The sequence below is a fragment of the Poecile atricapillus genome, chromosome Z (genome assembly GCF_030490865.1).
Source record: "Poecile atricapillus isolate bPoeAtr1 chromosome Z, bPoeAtr1.hap1, whole genome shotgun sequence".
Taxonomy (NCBI): domain Eukaryota; kingdom Metazoa; phylum Chordata; class Aves; order Passeriformes; family Paridae; genus Poecile; species Poecile atricapillus.
This window is the reverse complement of record NC_081289.1, coordinates 74,577,970-74,602,550: the sequence shown is the minus strand read 5'-3', so window position 1 is coordinate 74,602,550 and position 24,581 is coordinate 74,577,970. Positions and strand designations below refer to the sequence as shown.

The 24,581-nt window shown below is 38.9% G+C and overlaps 1 protein-coding gene across 1 annotated transcript in view; it reads right to left on the bottom strand.

The window, feature by feature from the left end:
- Positions 1-8,279: 8,279 nt before the first annotated feature.
- PJA2 (praja ring finger ubiquitin ligase 2) overlaps positions 8,280-24,581 on the bottom strand; it is a 37,108-nt gene continuing 20,806 nt past the window's right edge. The window contains 8 exon segments of the mRNA XM_058864512.1: positions 8,280-8,336; positions 8,339-8,414; positions 9,588-9,703; positions 9,993-10,107; positions 13,667-13,775; positions 15,809-15,994; positions 17,475-17,660; positions 21,784-22,819. Of these exon segments, the coding sequence (XP_058720495.1) occupies positions 8,284-8,336; positions 8,339-8,414; positions 9,588-9,703; positions 9,993-10,107; positions 13,667-13,775; positions 15,809-15,994; positions 17,475-17,660; positions 21,784-22,819 (1,877 nt within the window). The 3' untranslated portion in view covers positions 8,280-8,283.

Sequence of the window (24,581 nt, the reverse complement as noted above, 5' to 3'; positions counted from 1 at the left end):
ATTTAGACCGTGAGATTTTGAGTGTTTCAGTGATTAGGCTCCACATTTCCTGAAGAGGTAGAGGAGTGCAGTGGGCCAGACAGCAGCGCCTTAGGAGCTTCCATGCTTTCTGCTGTGGGTCAGAGCTGCCAAAAGCCTTTTTGTGCCACACACTCGTTTTTTCTGGCTTCCTTCCCTCTAATCACAACTGAATTTGGTCTTGGTTGATACTGTAGGTTGCCTAGATACACCTCAAAGACCACACTTTCTGCTTCCATCTCTCCCCTTCCTGCCAGCCACTTTCAGAAGAAAACTGCATAAAGTGAAAGGACCTGAAGGACATTTCTTCACCAAAACTCCTGGTGAAATAGAAATAGCAACTTGTTTCAAAAGCTCCAAGGAAGATACTTGCTGTGTCACAGGGAGAAAGATAACTGAAGGAAGGACTATGGCTTTCTGCAGGTGACCCTGACTCTTTTCCACCACTTCAGTTTAAATGGTGCTATTCATTCATGTCCCAAAACCTCACCATTCAGGAACAAACTTTTCAGTCAGGCTCTGCTGTTTAAGTGTGTGATTCTAGATTTTCTTTGGGTTGGTCCATTCAGTTATCTTTCAAAATGTCAGAGGAAAAGTCTCACAGTTTCATGAAGCTTCAACAGAAATTATGACTAAATAGCATTTTTAATCTCTACAGCAAAACTTTCTTCTTTCTTACATGACCTGTGATTTGGGGAGTTAAAACAATAAGGAAGACAAAGGCATGTACAGAACAGTTTCTATGCAGGCTCCAATTCATTTCACTAAAATAGCTTAAGAGGAACCTATTTACAGTATTGCTGACAAGAACATCTTCCTTGACTAGCAAAGCAAGTTACCACCTTAAAAAGGATGTCTGGAATATGCAAAAAGCATTTCCAAATCTGTGCCAGGGTTTCTGCAGCTGACATTCTCCTACTGCAGTATTAAAGCAGTGTTGGAAAAGCATTTTTTTTATTTCTGCTTTTAGTAATAGGAGGGACTTCCACTCATCCACAGGGAAATCCATTGACAGAGATGATCTTCCAAATTAGCAGGTCATAGTACTCAGTATACAAAAAGAAATACTTTGACCAATGATTTTTATTTCCTATTAGGAAATTTATTTCCTCTTTAGGTTTTCCTATCACAGAGCTACGAAAGAACAGCCAGGTCCTATCACTAATCACTACTACTTACAACACTAAAATTGGAGCCCTTGGTTCTTGTCAATTAGAAAATCTGACATAAAATACCTAACCTGCTTTAGAAAATGTAATTCTCACAATCACATTAAATTTCATTGACTTCCTTGGCATATTTTCAAAGGCTGCTGTCTGCTAAACTAAAGACAATTTTGCTTCACAACTGAAAAAAGGACTTGTTTTTACTGTGATTTAAAGGTAGCTGAAGAAACCAGCTAGAATAATCCTCCTTCATATTTCCTGCCTAATTCTCTTTTACATCTTCTTGAGAGCCTTTTCTTTTGCCTCAGGAGGATAAAGCAACTCTAGTATAAAGAAAATCATGCCCTTTACATTTTGGCCTCAATACATCATTAAATCCTTATACTTACTCATTAATAACCATCATTAGTTGTTTTGTATATAATTATTTATGATACATGGCTCAGAGCATGGTAATTGTCTATACAGAGGCTTAAGCCTGGAAGAAAATACAATTATGTGGAATTTTAGGACAATAAAGATCCATAAATACATATTTTGCTTATTAGCTTATAAAAGGACTTATTCTTCACATAGTGGAGAATTACTTCTCTTGTCTAAATAATTATGCATCTACAGCTGTTAGTGTCTGTACCACCTTGACCAAAGGACTGCACATGACTAACATATTTTCCTGTTTTCTATTGTGTATATCCTAAGGCACTCACCAACACAAAAAAAAGGGGAAAAAACAGGGGAAAGAACATGGATTGTAAAAACGTGCAGATAACATAAAACTGAAATTACTAAGCCAGGTTGTTTTTCTTTATCCATCTTTGGCATTTTTCTGAACAGCATACCTACTGAATTCATAACATCAGCTCAGATGTGCTCACTTTAGTGCATGACCACAGAGAGATTGTCCTATTAAAGGAAAAACGTGGAGCAGGTTTATTACAGCTGCACATATTCATTTTATGAAATAAACAACCCTGATGTTGCTGCTTTCAAATGTGCCCCTTATGGCAGTAGTCTTAAATTCACTAAACCACAATGGGCCTTTTCAGGAATGAGTCTATTGCAAGTTCAAAGAGAAAGATAATGCACCTGTAAACATGCTTTGGGAGTGAATTACATCCATGCCAAATACATTATATTCTCAGCAAAGTATGCTCCTCTCTCTACACTCAAAGTCATCTCAAAAACTTTACTTCAAACCTAGGGAAAAGAACTTTTATTTTCAATTATTTTTTCACATTGCATTTGAGGAACATGGCATGAGCTCATGATGAACCCTTCGGCTCTCTGGGCTTTGACTAATACCAGACTTTGTTTGGGTTAGTTTGCACTGGATTTCAGTGACACGATAGCAAAAGTCAGGGGAACTTCAAGGCTCCTGAACACTGGTTTAAACCTTTGTTACCAGGTCTGTACATCCAAAGGCTACACACAGATGACTGTCAGCCCACTTGTCTGCTGTAACACAAGACAAGAAGCCTTACCTATTAGTCATTGCCAGCTGTTCTACAATTCAGTAATTGAGCCCTACTCCATAATCAATCAAGCCTCAATGTAAAGTAGGCTCTCTTTGTATACCCTCAGTATCCCACAAAACCTCATTACATCTGTTTCAACAAAAAACAAATGGAAAGAAAATAATGTATTTTCAAGGTAGAAGAGCAGCCGGGCAATCAAAGAGGAAACTCAATTTTGTTTCAGTGTTTGCCTTCACTTTCTGAGAAAGAACAACCATACCAGCTATAGCAGTATATTTTGTTGAGTGGAAATAGCAGTATCTTATTGGAAGATTACAATATAAATAAATTTTCTTGATCTTTGACAACTAAAAATCTACTCAAGGAAGCCCTGTATTGGACAAATTCTGTCATCCCCAGAAAGCCCCACTCTCATTCCTATTCTGTTCAAGTAAGAAAAAATGGTATTTTGTGAGAATACACCAAAATATTTATGTAGAAAGCCTCACTATAGTATTAACAGAGCTTTCAGGATTAAAACTGTAAAGCAGTAATTCCCAAACATAGGCAGTTTCTAAAAACAAAAACACCCCAGAAAAAAAGAAGAGTTCCAAGTATCACCCAGTACGACTTGCTAGTGCCACCAAAAAACCAAACCCCTCAAAGTCAGGAAAATTCTGTGCTTTGCAAAATAGGGCACAAATATCAAATTGTATCATCATTTCAACAAGTTATAGCCAGTTCCGTTCTCCTATGAGATGTATTTCATTATCCTTATTTTAATTTAAAATGGGTAAACTATCTCTGGAGGAAAATGCTCTCAAAAACTATATTCTTCATTATATTCATAAGAATTATGCTATTGCAACACTTAGTTTTTGTGCAACCTTGCAATTCTTTAAATAAACTGAAGAATACAGGACTTTTTATATCTTTAAAAATGCAACAGGAACGTAGCATCTTAGAAATAGTTAAATATTTAACAGCTGATCCTAAATGATGTCCCTAGAAGTTTGATCGCCTACTTTTCAATTAATTTCAAAAGAAGATGTTAAAAGCAACAGGAAGAAAATACTTTCAGTGTACTCTAAGCAGATATGGACAGCTTGTTCAAAGTGGAAGACTGTTATCTTTCTGCACACTGCCTTTACTAGATGGAAAAGGGGTTTTGTGGGATGTGAGCTTTTTGTGTTTTGTTTTCTCCATTTATTTTTTTCTGCATATGATAATGATTGAGTCTCTGATATCAGATATTGAGCACACAATTTCCTACAACATAAAAAGTCAATCTGATGATCAGCAAATTCAAGCCTGAAAAGGTGAACCAGAACAATGGTGTTCAGAAATGTATTCTGAGGGGAAATGACACCACGCACAAAGACAGTAGCAGATCATTTTCAATGTAGAGTATGAAAATTCAAGGGAATCTCTAGGGCCAAAGTAGCACCACATCGTGGGGCTCCAAGGCTGTCAGATAAGCGCCAGAGGTAACAGTGCACTAAGTGCCAAGCTGTAAGTGGAACCAGTGGTGCACAGTTCTGAAACAGCCAGAGTGGTGAGCTCAGGCATATGAAACACTGCCCATAACGAGTTGTAACAGGCTTGACAAATGGAGAACAACAAGCAACAGAGAAATGGAAAAACTGCTTAAGCAAAAAGGTACTATTAGCTGAATGCTGCTGGTGTAAGAGCCTTCAAGGCTCACATATTTGTGATCTTGCATTGAACTCATGCAAGAGATTAAAAATCCATGAGAGGATCCAGCTGGCACCAACCTCTTTACAGAAGATGAGACATAACCATGCTACCACAGAAATTCACTGGGATGAATCACACAGCTGGAGTGCTGTGACTGATGGCTACAAACTATTCAAAAAAGACAGGCAAAAAAGAGAGTTGGGGGAATTTTCCTTTTTGCCAAAACTGAGATTGATTGCACAAAGCTGTTTTTGAGGAACAGCAATGTGCAAGTCAAGAGCTTATAGACTCTTGAAATTAAAATTAAAGACAAAGCCAACAACAGAAGCCTTGTGACCAGTGTCTACAACACATTACCTGATCAAGGAGAGGAGGTTGGTGAAGAACTCTTTCTTCAGCTGCAGGAAGAATCACATTTGCAGGCCACAATCCCAGTAGTCACATAGTCACATAGACGCTTGTTGGAAAACGGTACAGCCAAATGCAAGGAGTCCAGGTAAATACAGGAAAGCACTGAAGGAAAAATTTCCAGTCCAGATGATGAAGACAGGCCAGATGAGAAGCATTTCTTGACTTGTTTCTTCAATATAGAGGGATTTTTGAGAGACACCAAAACTGGAAGTAGCCTTGGCTGCAGCAATCAGGCCTTGGAGGAATTTCCAGTGTTGAGGGGCATGGGTCTGGTAACAAGTAGAATGAGCACCCTAAACCAAATGTGGCATACAATGCAGTTTGGAATAAGAGGGGAAGTTAGCAAGATACAGGTGTCAGGAAATATGAAGAAGAAAGATGAATGGTTTGGACAGTCTGCAAAAGAAGAAAAGGAAGCAGGTTCAAAAAGAAGTTTTTCACAGAGGTCTGTATCTCAGAGGTAAACTGCAGAAAACCCGTAGAGATTCAAAAAGAAAGGGGTGGCTTTGAACTGGATTTTTTGCCTGAGGGGTTTCTTCAAGGGTATCTGATTCTATTCTTAGTCCAAGGAGCGAGATGGGTTGCAGAGATCTGCAGGTAAGATTACAGAAGACTTACAAGACGACAAAAGGGAATGAAATGGAAAGTACAGACAAACAGACCACAAAATTTCAGCCTGGTTGGACAACACACTCAAAAAGAGAGACATGCTCACAGTGGAAACAGAAGCATTGTCTGGGATCCAGGATCCCGCTGCTCAGAGCAGGCCTTCACATCTGTGACGCACAATATCCTTCTCTCTGAATGGTAGAGATACAGATTTGATAGGCAGGACCATCACATTCAATAGCTTGATGATCCAGGTGGAGACATGGGACAAGCAGATTCCTCCAGAGTTATTGTGGGAACCGGCCCTGCTAAACACCTTGTCAGTGACATGGGCAGTGGGGTCAGAGCACCCTCGGAAAGTTTGCTGATGACACCAATGGACGTGCTACAGGGAGGGGATGTCACCCAGAGGGACCTTGACAGGTCTGAGAAGGACCTGTGTGGATCTCATGAAGTTCCACAGGGCCAAGTGCATGGTCCCGCAGCTGGGTAGGGGCAATTCCAAGTAGAGCATAAACACAGGATGGGCAGAGAATGGACTGAGAGTAGTACTTGGGACGGTGTGTGATGAGAAGCTTGATATGAGCCAGCAACGTGCACTGAAAGCCAGACATGTCCTGGATTGTGGGCAGCAGGTCAAGGGAGATGATTCTCCCTCCCTGCTTCACTCCCATGGAGCATTCTCTCCCCACCTGGAATGCTGTGTCCAGTCCTGGAGCCCTCAGCTTAAGAAAGACATAGACATACTCAATCAGAACCTGAGAAGAATTGCAAAAACATCCAATGAGCTGGAGCACCAGCCCTGTGAGGACAGGCCGAGAGCTATGGTTCTTCAGCTCAGAGAAGAGAAGGCTCCAGTGGACCTTAGAGCAGCCTTCCAGGGGGGCTACAGAACAGTCGAAGAGGAACTTTTTACCAGGATGTCCAGTGATAAAATAATGGATAAGGATTTTAAACTGATAGAAGGTTTAGATTAGATATCGGAAAGAAATTGTTTACTGTGAGGGTGGTGAGGCTCTGGAACAGTGCTGGATATGCTGTGGCTGCCCCATCCCTAGAAATGTTCAAGGCCAGGCTGGTTGGAGCTTGGAACAACCTATCTCTGACAGCAGGGGGGGGGTTAGAACTAGGTGATGTGTAAGGGCCCTTTCATCTCAGACACTCTGATCTAAACATTTCTCACAGCTTATATAAGCAACTTATGTGGTTCATAGGGAGTTATGTGTTAGAGCTAGAGAATAATTGCATTTTGCAGCTTTATTAAAAAATGTTCGTTTTCCTCAGGTGCTCTATCAAGCACCAAATAAGGAAAGAATGGGAAACAGGAGCTTTCTGCCTTTTGTAACAAGGAAGGCGTCTACAGAATTTTGACTTAGAGGCAGGTTACCATGTAACCTTATCCAAAACCCTCAGAACATTCTCCTTGACTTGAGGGAAGTTCTTTTCACTTAAGAACAGTAATTTCACTTGACACATAATTAACAGTGTGTAAATTACTGTTGCTATGGCTAGCTAGGAAAAAAAATGTTACCTCTTTGCCTAATGGCAAAAACAAATTATCTTATCAAGACTTGCCAGAATCTGAATGCTTTCAATATACTACTGCATGTATAGATAACATCAAACTTGAAGGGAAACAAGCTTATTTTTCCCATTTGCTTTCACATTCTTTCCCACCTGGTGGACTTCTACAATGGAGTGACTACAGCAGTGGCTAAAGAAAGGGTTACAGGTGTCATTTATCTGGACTTCAGCAAAGCCCAGCATCCCCCACAACATTCTTCTCTCTGAAATGGAAATGGATTTGATGAATGGGCTGCTAGATTGCTAAAAAGTGGTTGGGTGGCCATGGCCAGAGGGTGGTGGCTAATGGCTCAGAGTCCCAACCAACAACAGTGAAAAGTGGTGGCCCTTGAGGATCCCTATTGGAACTAGAACTGTTTAATGTCTTCATTAATGAAGGGATCAAATGCCCCCTTTGCAAATCTGCATATGACATCAAGCTGAGTGGTGCAGTTGACACATCTAAGGGACCTGGACAATCTCAAGCCACTGCTTGATTCCCATGGGAATCTCATGGGGTTTATCAAGGCCAGGTACCGGTGCTGCACCTGGGTCAGGGCAATCCCTGGTGCCAGCCCAGGCTGGGCATGAACAGATCCAGAGCAGCCCTGCCCAGAAGGACTTGGGGGTGCTGGGGGTGAGAGCTGGACATGAGCCAGCCATGGGCACTCCCAGCCCAGAGAGCCAAGTGTGTCCTGGGCTGCATCCAGAGCCCCGTGGGCAGCAGGGGAGGGAGGGGATTCTGCCCCTCTGCCCTGCTCTGGTGAGACCCCACCTGCAGGGCTGCCTCCAGCCCTGGGGCCCCAGCACAGGAAGGACATGGAGCTGCTGGAGAGAGTGCAGAGGAGGGACACCAAGGTGATCAGAGGGAGGGAGCTCCTCTCCCATGAGGAAAGGCTGAGATGAACAGGGATTTTTCAGCCTGGAGAAGAGATAGCTTTAAGGTGACCTAATTGTGGCCTTCCAGTCCCTGAAGGGACTCCACAAGAAGGATGGAGAGGGACTATTTACAATGGTGTGTGACAGGACAAGGGGGAATAGTTTCAAACTAGAAGTAAATAGGTTTGGATTACATATTAGGACATAATGTGAGGCCCTGGGACAGGTTGCTCAGAGAAGCTGTGGATGCCCCAGCCCTGGAAGTGTTCAAGGCCAGGCTGGATGGGACTTGGAGCAACCTGGTCTAGAGGAAGGTCGCCCTGGGGATCCCCTGGGGGGCTGGAAACAGATAATCTTTAGAGTCCCTTCCAACCCAAGCCAATCCTGACCATACATTAATATTTTATACTGAATTGTTTTCACATTATTATTAAAACAAGCAAAATTTACATTTTTATTTTGGTGGCAGATTTTTATTTCTGACCCTAGTCTGAGGGTCCTGCAGCAATGTCAACAGAAGATGCTGAATCATCAATCAAATAAAAAATACAGTGTCATCAGCTGCTTCGGGAAGAACAGGTGCAAGCACATGACGACAAACAGGGCATGTTCCCGACTACAAAAGGAGAAAAAAAAACCCAGGTCATTTGCATAGTTTGCATTCAATTCTACTGAAAAGCTAAAAGTTATTATTTACAAAGTATTTAGGGTCTCTACAACAGCACCACTTCCAACTCAAATTTGACGGCACAGCTATGTGTAGCTGACAGCTAACACAGACTCAGAATAAAGACTTGTTTTGTTTTTACACCAGCTACACAGCAAATGCAGGCTCTCTCCAAGTTGCTCTTCACAGCATTAATTCTACAGGTGAGACTTATTTTTTTCAGGCAAGAATTAAAAATAAGTCAGGTATGGCCCAAATCTAAGAGGAAGTATTTTGTCCTAGTTTTCAACAATAGCAGTTTATGGTGACAACAGAAAAAGAAAGCATGATGTGTAAAACAAGAAAAATGAATATGGTAATCAACATTATCAAGGTAAAAAAAATTATAAACCTATCAACCCACCTTGCTAGAGGTGCTCTGATAGGACTCTCATGGTACAATCATTCTCTTATACTCTTGAGGAAATTGTGTTACACTGTGAGCTCACTGGGAACTACCAAGTCCAGACTCGCACTGCACACAAAGAAGAGTGCAAGTGCTACTAAAAAAACATACCAGTCCATTAATTATGGGGGTTTTAGTCTAGCTTCAACATAATGCAAGCCTTTTTAAGACATGTGAAAGGAAACTGATTACAGATCATGAAAATTAAATCTAATATCATATAAAATTACTACAGGTAATTTTAGAACAGTTAACCTACAAGCATTTCAGTATTTCCCCTGCCAGCCTTAGCTGTCACCATAAACAGGCCTCACATTGTGGTAAGACAGAGAAAACCCTTTGCTCTTCTTTCTGGAGAAAATGATTCCATGGTGTTTACTTCAAGGCAGGAATATACTAAAGAAAGCTTTTCTTGTACCTAAACAAGAAGTTTTTCATTCTTAATAAAGGAAAACATGTTTTCTGTTACAGAAATATTCCCTCTATTAAAGAAATAGTCCTTCAAGTGAGTACAAATACAAATTTTTTTCCACACTTGGATTTGGTTCCATAATGCATAAACTCACCAGCCAGTTATTTCATCTCACATTTTCAAAGAGGTAAAGTTGTTCCTCCCAGAAAAATACACAAAATACACAACCCCCCCAAAGATCCCCTACCAATCCTGTAGTACTTACTCTCTGTAACCAAAGAGTTACACAAGGTTTGTGAAACAAATGACGACAGGGTAGCTCTGTTATGATTTCACCTTCCACAAAATCACTGCAACAGATAGTACAACACTGCTCTTGACCTAAAGCCATGATGAAGAGAAAACATTACTACCTTGTTTTACATCTAAGATGAGCTCAAATTAAAATACATATATTATCAATAGTATCACTAATGATCAAAAAGTACAGTCACAGTAACTCCAATAAAGATTAGTTTTCCAAATGGATCAAAATTATACTCAGATTCAAAAGATCTTAAGACAGAATGATGCAGTAAGTATACCTAAAGAATGCATTTATAGTATTAGAGAAAATTGAACTTGTTCTTACAGACTTTGGGGAAATTACTTTTTCATTATTTTTCCATACCATTGTAGTCATCTGTGACAATAATCTGTGGCAGACAATCTATGGCTTCTTTCGTAGCTGGTGGATGAGTCTGCTCAACATCAAATGTAAGAGACTCCAACTGTGCCAGAGCAGTCTGAAATGGGCAAGAAGAGATCAAGTTCTCTTACTCACAAATTTAACACTTCATGCAAAACAAACAAGCAAGAAAAGGACTCCAATTCTAGCAGTAGTATTTTTTTAAATGGAAGGTATGTCTGGCAAATGAACCATAACACCATTTTTATTTTTATAATGAATGAGATAAAACAATGTCAAAACAGCAATGCCTTGCTTTTAAAGCATTCCTTAGAGAATGAGGACAGTCACAACTTTATCTACAATGAACATTCGCTAATTTTATAAAGTTACAGAAAAGACAGCAAGTTGAAAATGTAATAAAGCTTGCCAATCTAAAACTGTCCTTTCATTTTACTTCTGAAAGTAAGTGCCCCATTACTCCGTTTCCTGGCTTCAACTGTTGAATTACAAAAAATATTAAGTTTCTTGGCTAGATTAACAGTGTAAACTTCAAGATAGGAAAAAAAACAAGATCCATGTAGATATTTCTAATCTTAAAACAAACAAAATGCTCTGAAGTAACCTTTCTTTAAACTCAATTTTTTGACCATACAAAATCTTTAAGACTACAAGTCTACACCATATTTGCTGTGCTTATTTGCTGTGTACATCATACATTCAACTATGTAAGACACCGAAAGGATATCCAGTAGAAAAAAAAGATTAAAATCACAGAACTCAGAATATTTGATTATAATTGCTGAGAAATGCACTACCTGTTTGAACAGCAAACAAACTGAAACTGAAGCACCAAGAACCAGGAAGCACTGGGTTCACACCCTACATGAATTAGTCACATTCTTTAAGTCCAACTACTTACTGTTCTAATCAGCTTAAAAATTATTTACTTTGTTGGCCATAAAACTCTCTTAGTAAGAAGTAATGTTGGGAATTGACTGAACTAAAAACCTCCATATACTAGAGAAACACTGGATTATACAGAAACCTCTTCAGTAGTCTTTCCTCTTAAACTTTCCCTGAAGTTACTACAGCTGCAACCTGAGAACATGCCTGGACTTGGATCACAGTGACAAGATAGCTGAAGCTACCACACTACCACAGATCTAAGTGAGCAGTTTCATACCCACAGTCAAACCCTTATGGCAGAGAGAGATCAGCATGAGGTAAGAAATATTTGCAGCTCCTACTGCTACATGTATTCTTATCTAGAAATATGTCAGTTTAAGGGAAAACCTGGGGTTATCCCTAGTGCAGTGTGCAAATCCCCCTACAAAACAGGTACATTGCTCCAATTTTACAGCTAATACCCATCAAATTCTGGTACAGCAGACAATACTACCTTACTTACATTTAGATTATTTTAGTATTTGTATTTGGTTTTTGCTCCAACTGCAGTGGTCTGAGAATAAACTGTAGGTAAAAATACTATGCTTAATCAGTAACTACTACACCTGGAAAAACTAGGTAAGATCCCAGGGATACAGAAGGTTGCAATATTACTTACGTGTCAAACTTCTGTTTATATCCAGCACGAGTATTCAAACAAGCATCTAATACTTTTCATTACTTCAAAACTCCAAAGTCACAATTATTTGGGATAGATCTCTCCCACTTCCTCACCTCCAATTAAGATACACTTGAATTTTGGATGCTTTATTGTGTCACATACCTTTCAAGTATTTCAAAACAACAGTTAATAATTTTGCTCATATTTTCTGAACAATTTTAGTAACTATTTCATACTGGAAAAATATGTACTCTATATTCTTCTTGAGATTTGAAGGGAATATTTGGAATTCTCACTCAAAACCTCTGTTGTCCATGTAGTCACAGTCCATACAACCCCTCCTTTTATAACTCAGTTACCACTTTCTGCTGAGTAATCCCAAATATGCCAGACTTCAATGTCCACCATAAAGTTTCACACCCTTATATGCTACTATCAAGTACAAGTGCTACATAAAAGAATTGGCTTTTCTGCATTCCCAGTGCCCTGTATGACAGGTACCTCTGCAGTCATCCTAATGGTGTTCAGTGACTCTGTTCCTGGTGACACAAACATAATTACAGCACCTCCACAGCCAGCCATGCACATAATCACCAAGGATTACCTTTTTACAGGTCATTCTGACAGGACTGCACACATTTCTTCTAACAGAGTACTTGGGCAAATGTTACAGAGGAATGAGAAAGAAAAACTTAAGAGTCATAATAAACTCAGTCTCCTCTTCAAGTGTTAATGTGCAGATAAAAAAGATAGGATTAGTTTCCTCTCTCTACACAGACCCTCTTGCTTTGGTGCAAAGCAAGAGGTCAACTGTTTTTGCAGTTCTGGTTTTTTCTTGATGAAGTGAGAATCAGCAGCAATGAAAGAGAAAAAATTTTCTCTATACAGCTTCAAAATACTGCTTCTACAAGAAGGATATCAAAAGACCTTCTCCACATTAATGAAGTATCTCTAAATAAGTAATGCTAACAAGATCCTACACAGCTGGAGAAGGCCCTGTGATACCTGATCATGAATAATGACCTTCCATCATCCCATGATGATCTACCTCAGGGGATGTCAAAACCTGGAAACTGCATGACTGCCAACTTAAGGGAACAGCCCTTCCACTGCCTTGAAAAAGACCTGAGAAGCTTATTCAGGAAATCATAGACTTTGCATATATCCATGGAAAAAAACCCCATTATCTAGATTGTTCTACTGTCTGCCAGCTTTAGAGAGCATTTCAAAGTGCCCTTGGTATTTTGCCTGCAAGCACACTATGACATACAGCCTGCCCTGTTCACCCCTTCAAAGTAGCTGCTAGCAGCCAAACTGCCCCTTGCCACCCTATACTTAGGTCACCCACAAAGCATTCAGTTCAGCTGTTGTAATACCATACTATATGTCTACACATCATTTAACTCTTATTTTGACAAATACTCTGCAGGGGAGATTTCTACCAGTGCAAGAATTGTTGCACTACATCAAAGTGGATTTCAGCTAGCTCTATATTCGCTCTGACATTGACCAACCTGAAGTAATAAACAAAAGACAAAGATCATTACCATGCTGGTTCTTGATAATAAATGCTCTGGTCTATTCAAAATTAGAGAGGTGAAATGGGATAGAACAAGGTAAAGATAAAAGGCATTTTTTTCTTTCAGATGGTGTATTTTCCTGATTGTGTTTTTTTGTTTGTTATTGGGTACGGTTTTTTAAAACTTTTTTTGTTAAAATTTAAAATACATAGAGTCAAGAAGTCAAACATAGGAAAGTCTTCTACTGATAAAAGTTTGAGAAATCCAAATGTACTCTTGCAAAAGAAAAAAAAAACTAGGAAAATTCACAGGCATAGATTCAAGTATATTTTTTTTTTTGTTATGTAGAGAACTTGGCAAAATTCTTTGAAATTAAACGGTGTATGTTTATACTGGTAGAATAGTACATCCTTTAAAAGAACTTCCAAGGTGTATTTTCATGTTTGCAGACACAAAAGTTCAAGCTAGCACAGGAAAGTATTTCTCCCTTTCTCTTCTGATTTTCAGATTAAGTTGAAAAAGGACTCCACTATAAATCTTTGTGTCACAACATCACTGATATAAGACCATTAATAATACTTTAATACCTCCACAGCTTCTAAGCGTCCCTCTAGTGCCATAAATGTGAGAAATTGAGGTTCCATGTAAGGAATGGCTTGAGCAAGTCCTAGGCCATCACCAAACTCATCAAGTAGTCTGAAAAATATGGGTTAAGAAACATGGTCTTATTTTCAAAATAAATAGTTACAACACAAAGTAGTCTGCATATATCAAATTATTGCACATCACCTGTTTATAACAGCCAGATACCCAGCCAGCTGATCTCCTTCCCCTGCCTCAAATGAACATGTAAATAAGATTAAAAGCTCATGGGTCAAGAAAAAGGGCCATGAGTCATCCATCAGCACCACAGGCAAAACAGACTCAATTCAGGAAAAACCTTAATTTAATTGAAAGGTTGAACCAGATGATCTTCTGAGTTTGCTTTCAAGTTAGACTGCTCTATGATACTACGAATTTATTGCCAATAAAAATGGATTTGAATGGTGGGAAACAAAGACAAAAACTAAAACACCTTTTCCTTAGCCATCCCTTTATTTCCAGGCTCAACCTCACTCCTTCATCCCTGAGCCCTTTAAGTTACTCTATCCCAAGCAGGGCAGAGAAGAAGGAAGAAGAGTTGTGGTCTGTCCATGGGCAGTTCCTCCTCACGGTGTTTTCCTGCTCCTGCATGGTTTTTGCTCACAAGCTGCAGTCCCTCACCAACTACTCCAGCACAGGTTCCCCCCAGATACAGTTCCTTCAGCAAATCTCTATCTGTTCCACCATGGTCTTCTCCAGCACCTAGGGCACTTCCTCCCCCTTCTTTCCTAACCTTGGTGTCTGTTGCTCCTCTCACATCATCCTCATTTCTGTCTCACACGCTGCTTGCTGTTCAGCATTTTTTATCCATTCTTAGTACTTTCTCAGAGTCCCCACCCTGTGGTGGGTCCACTAGAGCCAGCTGGAACTAGCTGTGTCCCTCATGGGCAGCCCCAGCCTCTCAGAGGCAGTTCTGCACCTCCCTACTCCAGGTCCCAGCAAAGTGGTACCATACTCCCACAGTATATACTTCAGAACATTCTGTGAAAAGGGCATAAGTTCAGCTGATGTTTCATATGTACTCTATTAAGGTTGTTTTACAACAATCCGATTTTGATTATATCACATGTCACAGTTCATGGCCTGGTAGCTCCTCTGAGTTCTCTTTTAGAAATTCAGAAATCAAATCTTAGAACAGGCACAAGTGAAATGATGTACAGGTCTGCATATGCTCAGCAGACAAAACTTAAATAACCATCAACATCTTTGTTCCTGCTTTTAGTAGCTAGGAAGCTCACCAAGGCTAACCTCCAACACTTAAAACACAGCTTCTGTACATATCACACAATTCCATTGCTAGCTTACTGCCTGACAGCGTAAGAACACATGCCTTACTTCTAGTTTGGACTCTCACGCATTAGTCCCTTTTATGCTTTTCCACAATATAACTTCACAAGGAGAAAACAACAGCATTGGTACATCTGCACTCGATTTTATGTTTTAATATCCAGAAGGGAGCAAGTGTTATGTCTCTCACTGGAAAACCTTTTGTCTATCACTTTCTAAAACAAACACATTATACCATTATACAGTATACTATTTTGAATGTGGCTCCAATAATTTTATTCCTGGTATTTGCAGCATTTTTATAATAAATTGATTGCAATATCCTTCAGTAATCTAATGACAGAAAATGGAATGAAGCATTCAAAATTATGATAATATTAGGTAAGTGCACAGCATTTCAAAGAGAAATAAAATAGATTTATAATGACTAATTTACACCAGTTTCAAAGGAGGAAAAGACCAATTATAAAACAGGACTTACTTGAATGCTGATTACATTTATATTGCTTTATTTTTGTTACAGTTCTACTTGAAAATTAAATTAAAAAATAGACACATGCTTTGCGTACTTAGGGCACCAAAATTTTCTCAAAGCACAGCCTGATTTAGCAAATCTATTCCCTTTTCTCTCATTAGAAGATACATGGCACTTGAAATACCTTAAACTTTAAAGCTGAGATTATCAGTCCGTGAAGCAACTGCATACTGATAGCCATGAGTACTTTTGACATCTTACATAGAAAATGAAATAGTAACTACAGTGCCTCTGAAATTAAAGCAGACAACTATCAAATGCATACCTCCACTCCACATCCAGGTCTTCACTCACACTGGAGTCATCCTCAAGGTTGTTATTTCCATCCAACAAGAAGAATCCAAGGTGCACAAAATCACTAAGTGTATCATTTTCCTCGTCACTGCTACTTTCTACTTCTTCTCGATACTGTACCCAAGGAATTTCACCTTCCTCCAAGAATGTCTGCTCCCTTTATATTAACAAATGAAAAGCTAAAACTAAAAAGCTAAGATAATTAACAAACACATAAGCAACAAAACATAAACAAAAGCCACACATAACACAAAGACTAAACAGTCATGTTTCCCAGACCCTAGAGTCACAGATTAGAAATTTAGCATTTGCCATAAAAATTCAAGAAATTCCCAGTGTATCAGTTCCAGACTCAGAATTTAGTAACACCCATGATTCTGTGTAAAGTTTTGGCTAAGGCTCAAAGCCAGCAGTACAGTAAGGAGTTTGCTTTGAATTTTCCCTAGTACAGCCAGCATCCCTGCCAAGGGTAATAGATTTGGTACTAAACATTTTCTTATTTATCTACAAGTTCCTAAAGGCATTAAGGAAAAAGATCATCTTGACATCCCAGGGCAGCCTCCATGGCAAAGCTTGGCCTGAATGAAATGTGAAGACGTAATACTTGCAAGAGAAGCTATCTTGCAAGATAAAGCCTCCTCTCATTCCTGGACACTTTAGAGGAGCACAAGTCACCTGGATGCAGAGTCATGGAGCTGTGTGGCCCACTTCCCTTACAAAAGGGAAAATAAACAGAAATTATGTTAAAGATGCATACATTTTCATGCTGTTCATAGTAAAGAAAGTTAAAAAGCACACAGCTCCATTACTGTTGCTCTGAAAGAGATGAGTTGTCGAAGTTTTCAAGAAATCACAGTAGTTCTCCAACACCCAAGCATGTGGAGAATACTAAAAAGGTATTAACAACAAACTGGACTGCTTGGCAATAGGTACTATGTACCTAGGAGTGGAAGAAGCTGAAAGAACACTTAGGTGTGGCCTTTGCTTTATAAAGATCCAAACTAAAGTCAATATTAGATGCTTAGAAAAAAGACAAGCACATTCTTCTTAGCTGTATATTGCTACCAATTTTGCCTTATAGCAAAGGCAGCTCCCTTTAGTTTATAAAGTACTGAATGACTGAAAAAATAAAATAAGTTTAAAGTTACTAGCAAGAAGTTTAAAGCAAGTAATTCAAGCTTACTTTAATCACTGATAGGACTGCAGAAAATAAGGAACAGCAATGGAATAGGAGAAGCAATAAAGCAGAGAAATAAAGAAGTTCTTTTCAAGGAATCCTAAGTAGTATCAAAAGATGCTTATGTAATATGTGTATCTTAACAATTAACTTGCCTAACTGGCTTTTTCAAGTCAGTATATTAAGTCTATTAACCATACTGACACTTCATCTCAGTGCACTCTCACAGTTTCTGTATTTTTCATTACACAGAACTGCTTTCATGAAATGCCATATTTTCCCTGACTTGAAATGCTTACAACTACTCAGATTATTGTGATGTAGGCAAATGATTGCTGCTAGTATGGTAACTGTTTTTAGATATTATTCTTTGTGAATAATACATGTTATTCTATGTGAGTACTCGACTATTGGCAAAGCCAGAAGTTATAGGAGGTGAGCTAATAAAATAAAGGCAGACCCTTCTTGGAAGCAGAAGTCTATGCTCTCCTCTTTCGCACCACCGCTGCTCCTCTGCACACCAGGGTCATGCTCCTCCCTGCATGAGACAGTCTCCCAGCTTTCATCACTTGAAGACTGCTCTTTTTCCACAGCAGTAAAATAGGAAGGCACAGATGTAGACCATTCTCCATCACTGCACTCTGAGCTGCAATTTAGACAAGGTAATAGAGTATGAATTCAAACACTGCTTTAGGGGAAAGAAAACAATTTCCTACTTTTCTACCAACATTGCCCTCAATACATGTATTTTATTTTCAAAGAGAAATTAACCCTGTGCTATCTAAAGATGCATTACAAATCAAGAGTACATGGAGTTGATTAAAAAATAATCAGTCTGTAAGAAAGAATTCAAAAATTATACTGATCCTACTTTGCAAAAATGTTTGTTCTTCCCTTGCTACATATGTGGAGTACAGGAAACAACTCAAGAACAGAAAGCAAACTCACTATACACATCTTTCTCCCAGATTACAAAAATGGTAGCAGTGGCACTGCTTGATTAACAAATAATAATCAATGTCAGCCTTACCTCTCAGTCAAACAAATTTAAAGTAAAAGCTCTCAGAACATATAAGCTATATAGAATGGCCTTTTTAAACACAGAAAAGTATAATGGATGACTTACTGCAAACTATTTGATTCACTAACCCAAACAAGATGAATGGCAGGGAGTTTTGAAAAGACAATTTGTTCAGCCACCACATAGAAAAGGGCAGTAAATAAGCTTTGGGCAGCTTAAACAAAATAGTAGTGCTAGCACAATCTTAGGAAGGATGAAGTACTGCTACCATTGGTAATGGCACTTTGACAATTCACTCACTATAGTGAGTTACTGAAATTCAAAATATGATCAACTGGCTATGTCACTTCAAAAAGTTAAAGAAAAACATGTTGCCTGTTTGCATGTATGTTATTAGACCTCATTTTATAAAGCAATCCACAACACCCACAGCATAGTGTTCTAATCTGCTAAACCTAGTACGTTTAAGTATATTATCTCCCAACCAACAAACCCACTAATTTCCTTTCTTTATCAAATATTACAAATACATGCCAATAGAATTTTCAACTTAATGAATTTTAAGCGATTTTGAAAAACTGCATAGTATACACTGCAAGTTTTACAAGAATAAGTAAGCTTAAGACACAGATTATAAATAAGCATTTTAATTAGAGACAAGAATAAATTTTTCTATCACAATTTTGATGACTAAGAAAAGTGATGGAAATGAGAATATTCATTAATTTTGGGCTATTTTAATGGATTACTTTAAAATAGAAATCATATCTATTACGAAATTCTGATTGTAGTCTAATGCATCTCATATTACACCATCTAAAGTTGAATACTGACTTTTTTTTAACCTTTTGTTCTGTTTGGTTCTTGGTTCTTTGGTTTTGGGTTGGGAGTTTTGTTTGGTTTGGAATATGGTTTGGTTTTATGTTCTTTGATCAAGTTTTTTAATATGTATTTTACAATTTCATCTTACATACTCAAAGACTAGCTGAAATACTCAGATCTTTGTTTTAGTTGTCTCTATTTTACAATCTGAGAAAGACTTCCAATACATTTTAAAATACTCCTCCTTTGGTTTTAGTCAAATTTGTTCTCTTTAATGTTTATACAAAAACACTAATTCAAACCAGGAAAGGATATACCTAAAGTTGCTAACCCTAAACAACTGAAGAACATTAAATATTTCAGAACACAGATTTAACTGTGCTCAATTCGGTGCAGGTACAGAACATTACTTAATGGTTAGAGAGGTAATTAAAGACTTGCCACTTGCTAGAAGCATAGCACATGAACACAGCATCTGCATGTGGATTTGCTGCTAACATTCTCTCCCCTGGCTGAACCTCCTCCTAACCTGTACCTGCTATATAGTGCAAAATTAAATGGATGGAGCTAATGGATATGACTCTCCTCTCTCCACCCCTGCCCTGGGACCTTCCACCATCCTTCCAACTTAGAACATACATGGTTCTAACAAACATGCACGACTTTCTCCTTCCCACACAGCTTCAGCATGTTAACACCATAATAGCTGTGTACATCCTTGAAGAGAACTGTGAGGCGGAGGCCCACACTGCAGCAACCAAAAGGTGAATTTCTCTCTGGGTTGGCAATAAGCTAAAACTTAACCGAAAGGAGTAGTTTGACACGTATGTCAAATCCACTTTTTATGCAGCTCTGCATGAACATGAAATATGGTTTAAACCCTTAAACAGAAAACTTCACCTTTCAAGAGTAAACATATTACTCCTTTGTACAGACTAATCATCGACAATTTATTTCACAAACAAGTATTTTTAGGTTTTAGAACATAAATTATGGGGATTCTAAGTCAAAAACACATGATTCCTGCTTACTAGTTCAGCTACTGTTATCATCAAGAACATTTCAAATAATCCATGGGGTTTTTTTGTTATGCTATAATAACCCATCACTATGCATCATGGAAGCCGGTGCTACAATTGGAGAATACATTACACTTCCTTCATGCCATTTTAATCCTCTAGCAGCAGTATTTAAAAAATGGAAAAGAGACTAAACACTAACAAAAATTCTAGAGAAAAAAACTTTACAAAGAAGTGAAGGATTCATTTGCAAGTACCTTCATTAAGAATCACAGAATTGCCAGGGTTGGAAGGGACCTTTGAAGATCATTGAGTCAAACCCCACTGCCATCCTGCAGTCCAGCCTGGAGCAGGTGACACAAGAAGGGTCCCAAGTGGGTTCGGAACTTCTTCAGAGAGGGAGACTATGACCTTCCTGGGCTACCTGTTTCAGTGCTCTGCCACCCTCAACCTAAAGTCCTTGTTGTGGTAGAACTTCTTGTGTTTTAGTTTATAGCCATTGCTCCTTGTCCCATCACTGAGCATCACTGAGGGGAATCTGGCACCATCCTCCTGGCACCTGCCTTGCAGATATTTATTTGCATTAGTTAGATCCCCTCTCAGTCTTCTCCAGATTAAACAGGCCCAGATCCCACCTCTCCTCATAAGATAGACGCCCCAGACCTCTCATCATTTCTGTGACCTTCACTGGACCCTCTTCACTAATTCCTTAGTTTTCTCCAACCGTGGAATCCAAAAATGAACACAACACCTGAGATGTACCTCACTAGGGCAAGAAGTGGGGCAGGATCACTGCCCTGACCTGCTGGCCACATTCTTCCTGACGCATCCCAGGATCCCACTATCTCTCCTGGCCCCCAGGGCACATACGACCAGCTCATAGTCAACTTGTCACGAAGCAGCATCCCCAGGTCCCACACAACAAAGCTGCTCTGCAGTGGGTCAGCCCTCAGCCTGTGCTGCCACTGGACATTATCCCCCTACCAAGTGCAGGACCCTATACCTATACCTTGAATAAAAGAAAAAGGCACTCAATCTACTATCCCATTTTAAAATGCATTTTGTTCTCTCATAGTTGCAACTCTGCAACATTTTAAAGACAAGATTTTATGCTAATTAGTTTTCATGATTTTCTCTCTATAAAAACATAGGAAACACGATCTGCTAAGCAGGTTAGCTTACAAATGGCAAGCACATACACAAGAAAGCCACGTCAACATCCAGAAGACATGTCTTGTAAAGAATGCAATGGGAACAGAATCAATAAGATGACAGCAAACTTGAAGAAAAAAAATGACTTTGTCTTTTGGTTGAAGAGCTCAAAGCAGGAGGAACCTGAATACTACTTCTCATGTGAAGGTTGGAGCAATTTGCAAATCCAAAACTGTAATAATTAATAGCTGCTTTGGAAACACCTAGTAGTCTGAAGAATTTCTATTAAAAAAGGATTATAAGCAACCCTATCAAGTTATTCTTCAAATATTACAAGAAAGAACAATTTCTTTCAAAAGGCTGGAATCTTTTTGGATACAAGAACATTAAAAGGCTGCCATTAAGAATATTGAGATTTGGTAGCAAAAAACCAAATTCTGAAGAGTAAGCCAAGAAGGAAACTTACAACGCTGAACAAGGCTTTCTGCTGTTACCCTCCATCTGCTTAGTAAAAATGAAATTAAAATAAACAAATAACATTCCTCAGTGATAAGGTGCTCTGACTGCAGAATAAGGCTTTTTAAATTACCAGAAGAGTGAAGGATAACTGAAAGGAAAAGTTGGCATCTTGTTATCTGGTCATATCCTCAAATGCCTCAAGTTTTTATGTCTCATTTGCTAACATATTGTTCAATTTTGCACATCGTTTACACAAAAGATTCAACACTAGAACAGATATAAAACTAAAATTTTACCTGTCTTCATCTTCATGGGACACTAAGTAACTTGTGTTGCGGTCTTCAAATTCATTCCAAAAAGCACTGTCACTTAGAACACTGTTTTGCTGTCGAGCTACTGCATTTCTTCTTAAGTCTATTTCCATGTTCTTTTGATGACTGTGCATTCTTGAGAGAAAGAACACACCAGAACTAATCTCATCTTTGCCATCTCTCAAGGGACACTCAGGATGGCATTGCTGGACAGCAGCAATTCCAGTTCTCCTCCAGGAATCGCTTTCCTCTTCATTATCACTAGGGAGATGATTTTCTCTTTCCAGCTGTTTTGCAATATTTTGTTTTCTAATTTTAGGTCTCACTACTAGCTCAGAAGAATTTTCTTGGTCCATCTCTCCATCACTGATATTTAATACATCAGCAACTGGTATGGGGGTTCCAATTCCAACATCCACTATATGTGTTACCTGTTGTGTCTCATAACTGTCATCATTCATGCTAATTTTTGGTATAGCTTCATCTTCAGCAGATTTAAGTGTCTTATTGTTTGGACATGCCAAAGGAATTGGTCCTGCTTCTTCACAACTTTCTCTATAAACACTGTGGTTGAAAGCAGACAGTTGGGACTGTATGTCATTAAGAGACTCCACCTCTTTTTCACACTGAGAAAGTATGTTATCTAGTCTTCCCTGAATTAGACCTGCTGCTTCTCTTATCCAAGAATATTTGTCTACAGCATCCTCTTCCTCTCCATCACTGCTATCTGGCTCATAGGAGTCAATGTTTACAAAAGCAATTCCATTTTTACCATTCAAATTATTATGCCCTCCAGATGTGTATTCTGCAAGGTCCTCAGGTTTTTCATAAGGATTCATCGAGTCCCGTGAGATTTGGCTGTCTTCTAGGCCATAACAGAATACAGAAAATGGTGATGTGGTCACTTCAGAAGTTTGGCTTGACGCACTTTGGCAAACAGGTTCTCTACCATCCTTTGACAAAGGCTCATCTAATAAATCAGCAGAAACTTCAACCAATGGACTGGAATCTTCAGAGAAAGCTGTAAGAAAGAATGCACTGGAATAATCAAAACCAACAGAAAAATTCTTGTCTACAACAACTGCTCATTAAAAAGAAGTGATAATTTTCTAGGACTGCAGCACAAAGAGATAGAAACATTCATCAGAGGTCAGTCATTCTTCAGTAATGCATTTCCTTTCTCATTTACACAAACTAAGCCTACAAAAATAGATTTAAACTATACAATTCCAGCTACAGATATGATAGGGAAAAAAGTATTAAAGGAACACATACACAGGGAGAATTTTTACATTGTTTATATAAAAGAGAATTGTAAGATAACAGGAAAACTAAAAACATTTCCTTCCATATTGGACTATCCATTCATTAACTGGCTAAATTGGGCCTTCTGCCACACTCAGATAAAGCCACTTATTGCTACTATTAATTATATACTTAAAGAACTATATTTTGTACCTGCACCTTTGAGTGCAACTCCTCATAAGAAGAAATAGCAGGGCTGAATGTGGTATGACAGTTAATAGTTGCTCCATCACAAATGCATTTTAGTTGTATTACACTTGAACACCTCTTGCAGAAAGGGAGCATAAACATCAAATCTAGCAGCAAGAGTTAAAGAAGATAAAAACATATATATAGCACTGCTACTACAAAATCAATCCTTTGTTCAAGTAATTTTTAAATTCCTAACCAAGGCAATACTCCAAACTATTTTGTCCAAAATTCCATCTAAATCGTTAGATGAGGCTCCATTACTAGGTCAGTGAATTCCTGGCACCAGAATCTTATGAGAGCTATGCCTCTCAGCACTAGGAGTTTGGCTGCCAGGAAATATATCTGTATCTAACTAGAATCTTGAACCTCCTCTGCAAAACTGCTGCAAGCCAATGTTCATTGGCAAGCCCCTCTAGAGATCATCCAGTCCATTCCTCTTGCTCAATCGGAGTCACACATAGCAAGTTACTAAGGATCAAATCCTTTATTAATTATTATTAATTAATTAAATATATTTAATATTGCCAATAATATCTCCTCCTACGCATCTTCTACAGTTTCTTACATTCCTAAAGCACCTGGGTGGTAACTCCATGGTACAGGTACTAAAGGGGCCAACTAGGAAAGGTGCTGTCCTTGATTTATTGCTTGGTAACAGAGGATGTCATGACCCAAGTGGATGTTGGTGACTATCTTGGCCACAGTGGATGTGAAGTGATCAAGTTTAAAGTCTCTGGTGACAGAAGTAAAAGTAAAAACTTCAACTCTGGACATGAGGAGAGCAGACTTCAGGCTGCTCAGGGACCTAGTTAGTGAGAGTGTGGGAAAATGCTTTGGAAGGTGCTGGGTTCAGTGCTGGTCACTTTTTAAAGACCACATCCCAAGGACACAGGAAAAGGCAATTCCAATAATGCTGGAAGTCAAGCAAGTGAGGCAGAAGGCTACAATGGATGTTCAAGGATCTTCGTTTGGAGCCAAAGCAAGAAAGAAGGTGTATGGCCAGTGGAAACAAAGTCAGGTGACATGGGAGGAATATAGAGACTCTGCTGCTACTACAGGGAAAAAATTAATATGGCCAAAACTCAGCTGGGGATGATGCAGGTCAGAAACCTGGGGGACAAGAAAAAGCTTTAATAAGTATGTCAGTAGCAAAGGCAGTGTGGAAATAACATTAGCCCACTACAGGATGAGGACAGTCACCTCAGACAGGGATAGAGACAAGGCAGAGATGCTAAACTATTTCTTTGCCCATCTTGAAGACTGGTGAAGAGAGGATGTCCAAGGAG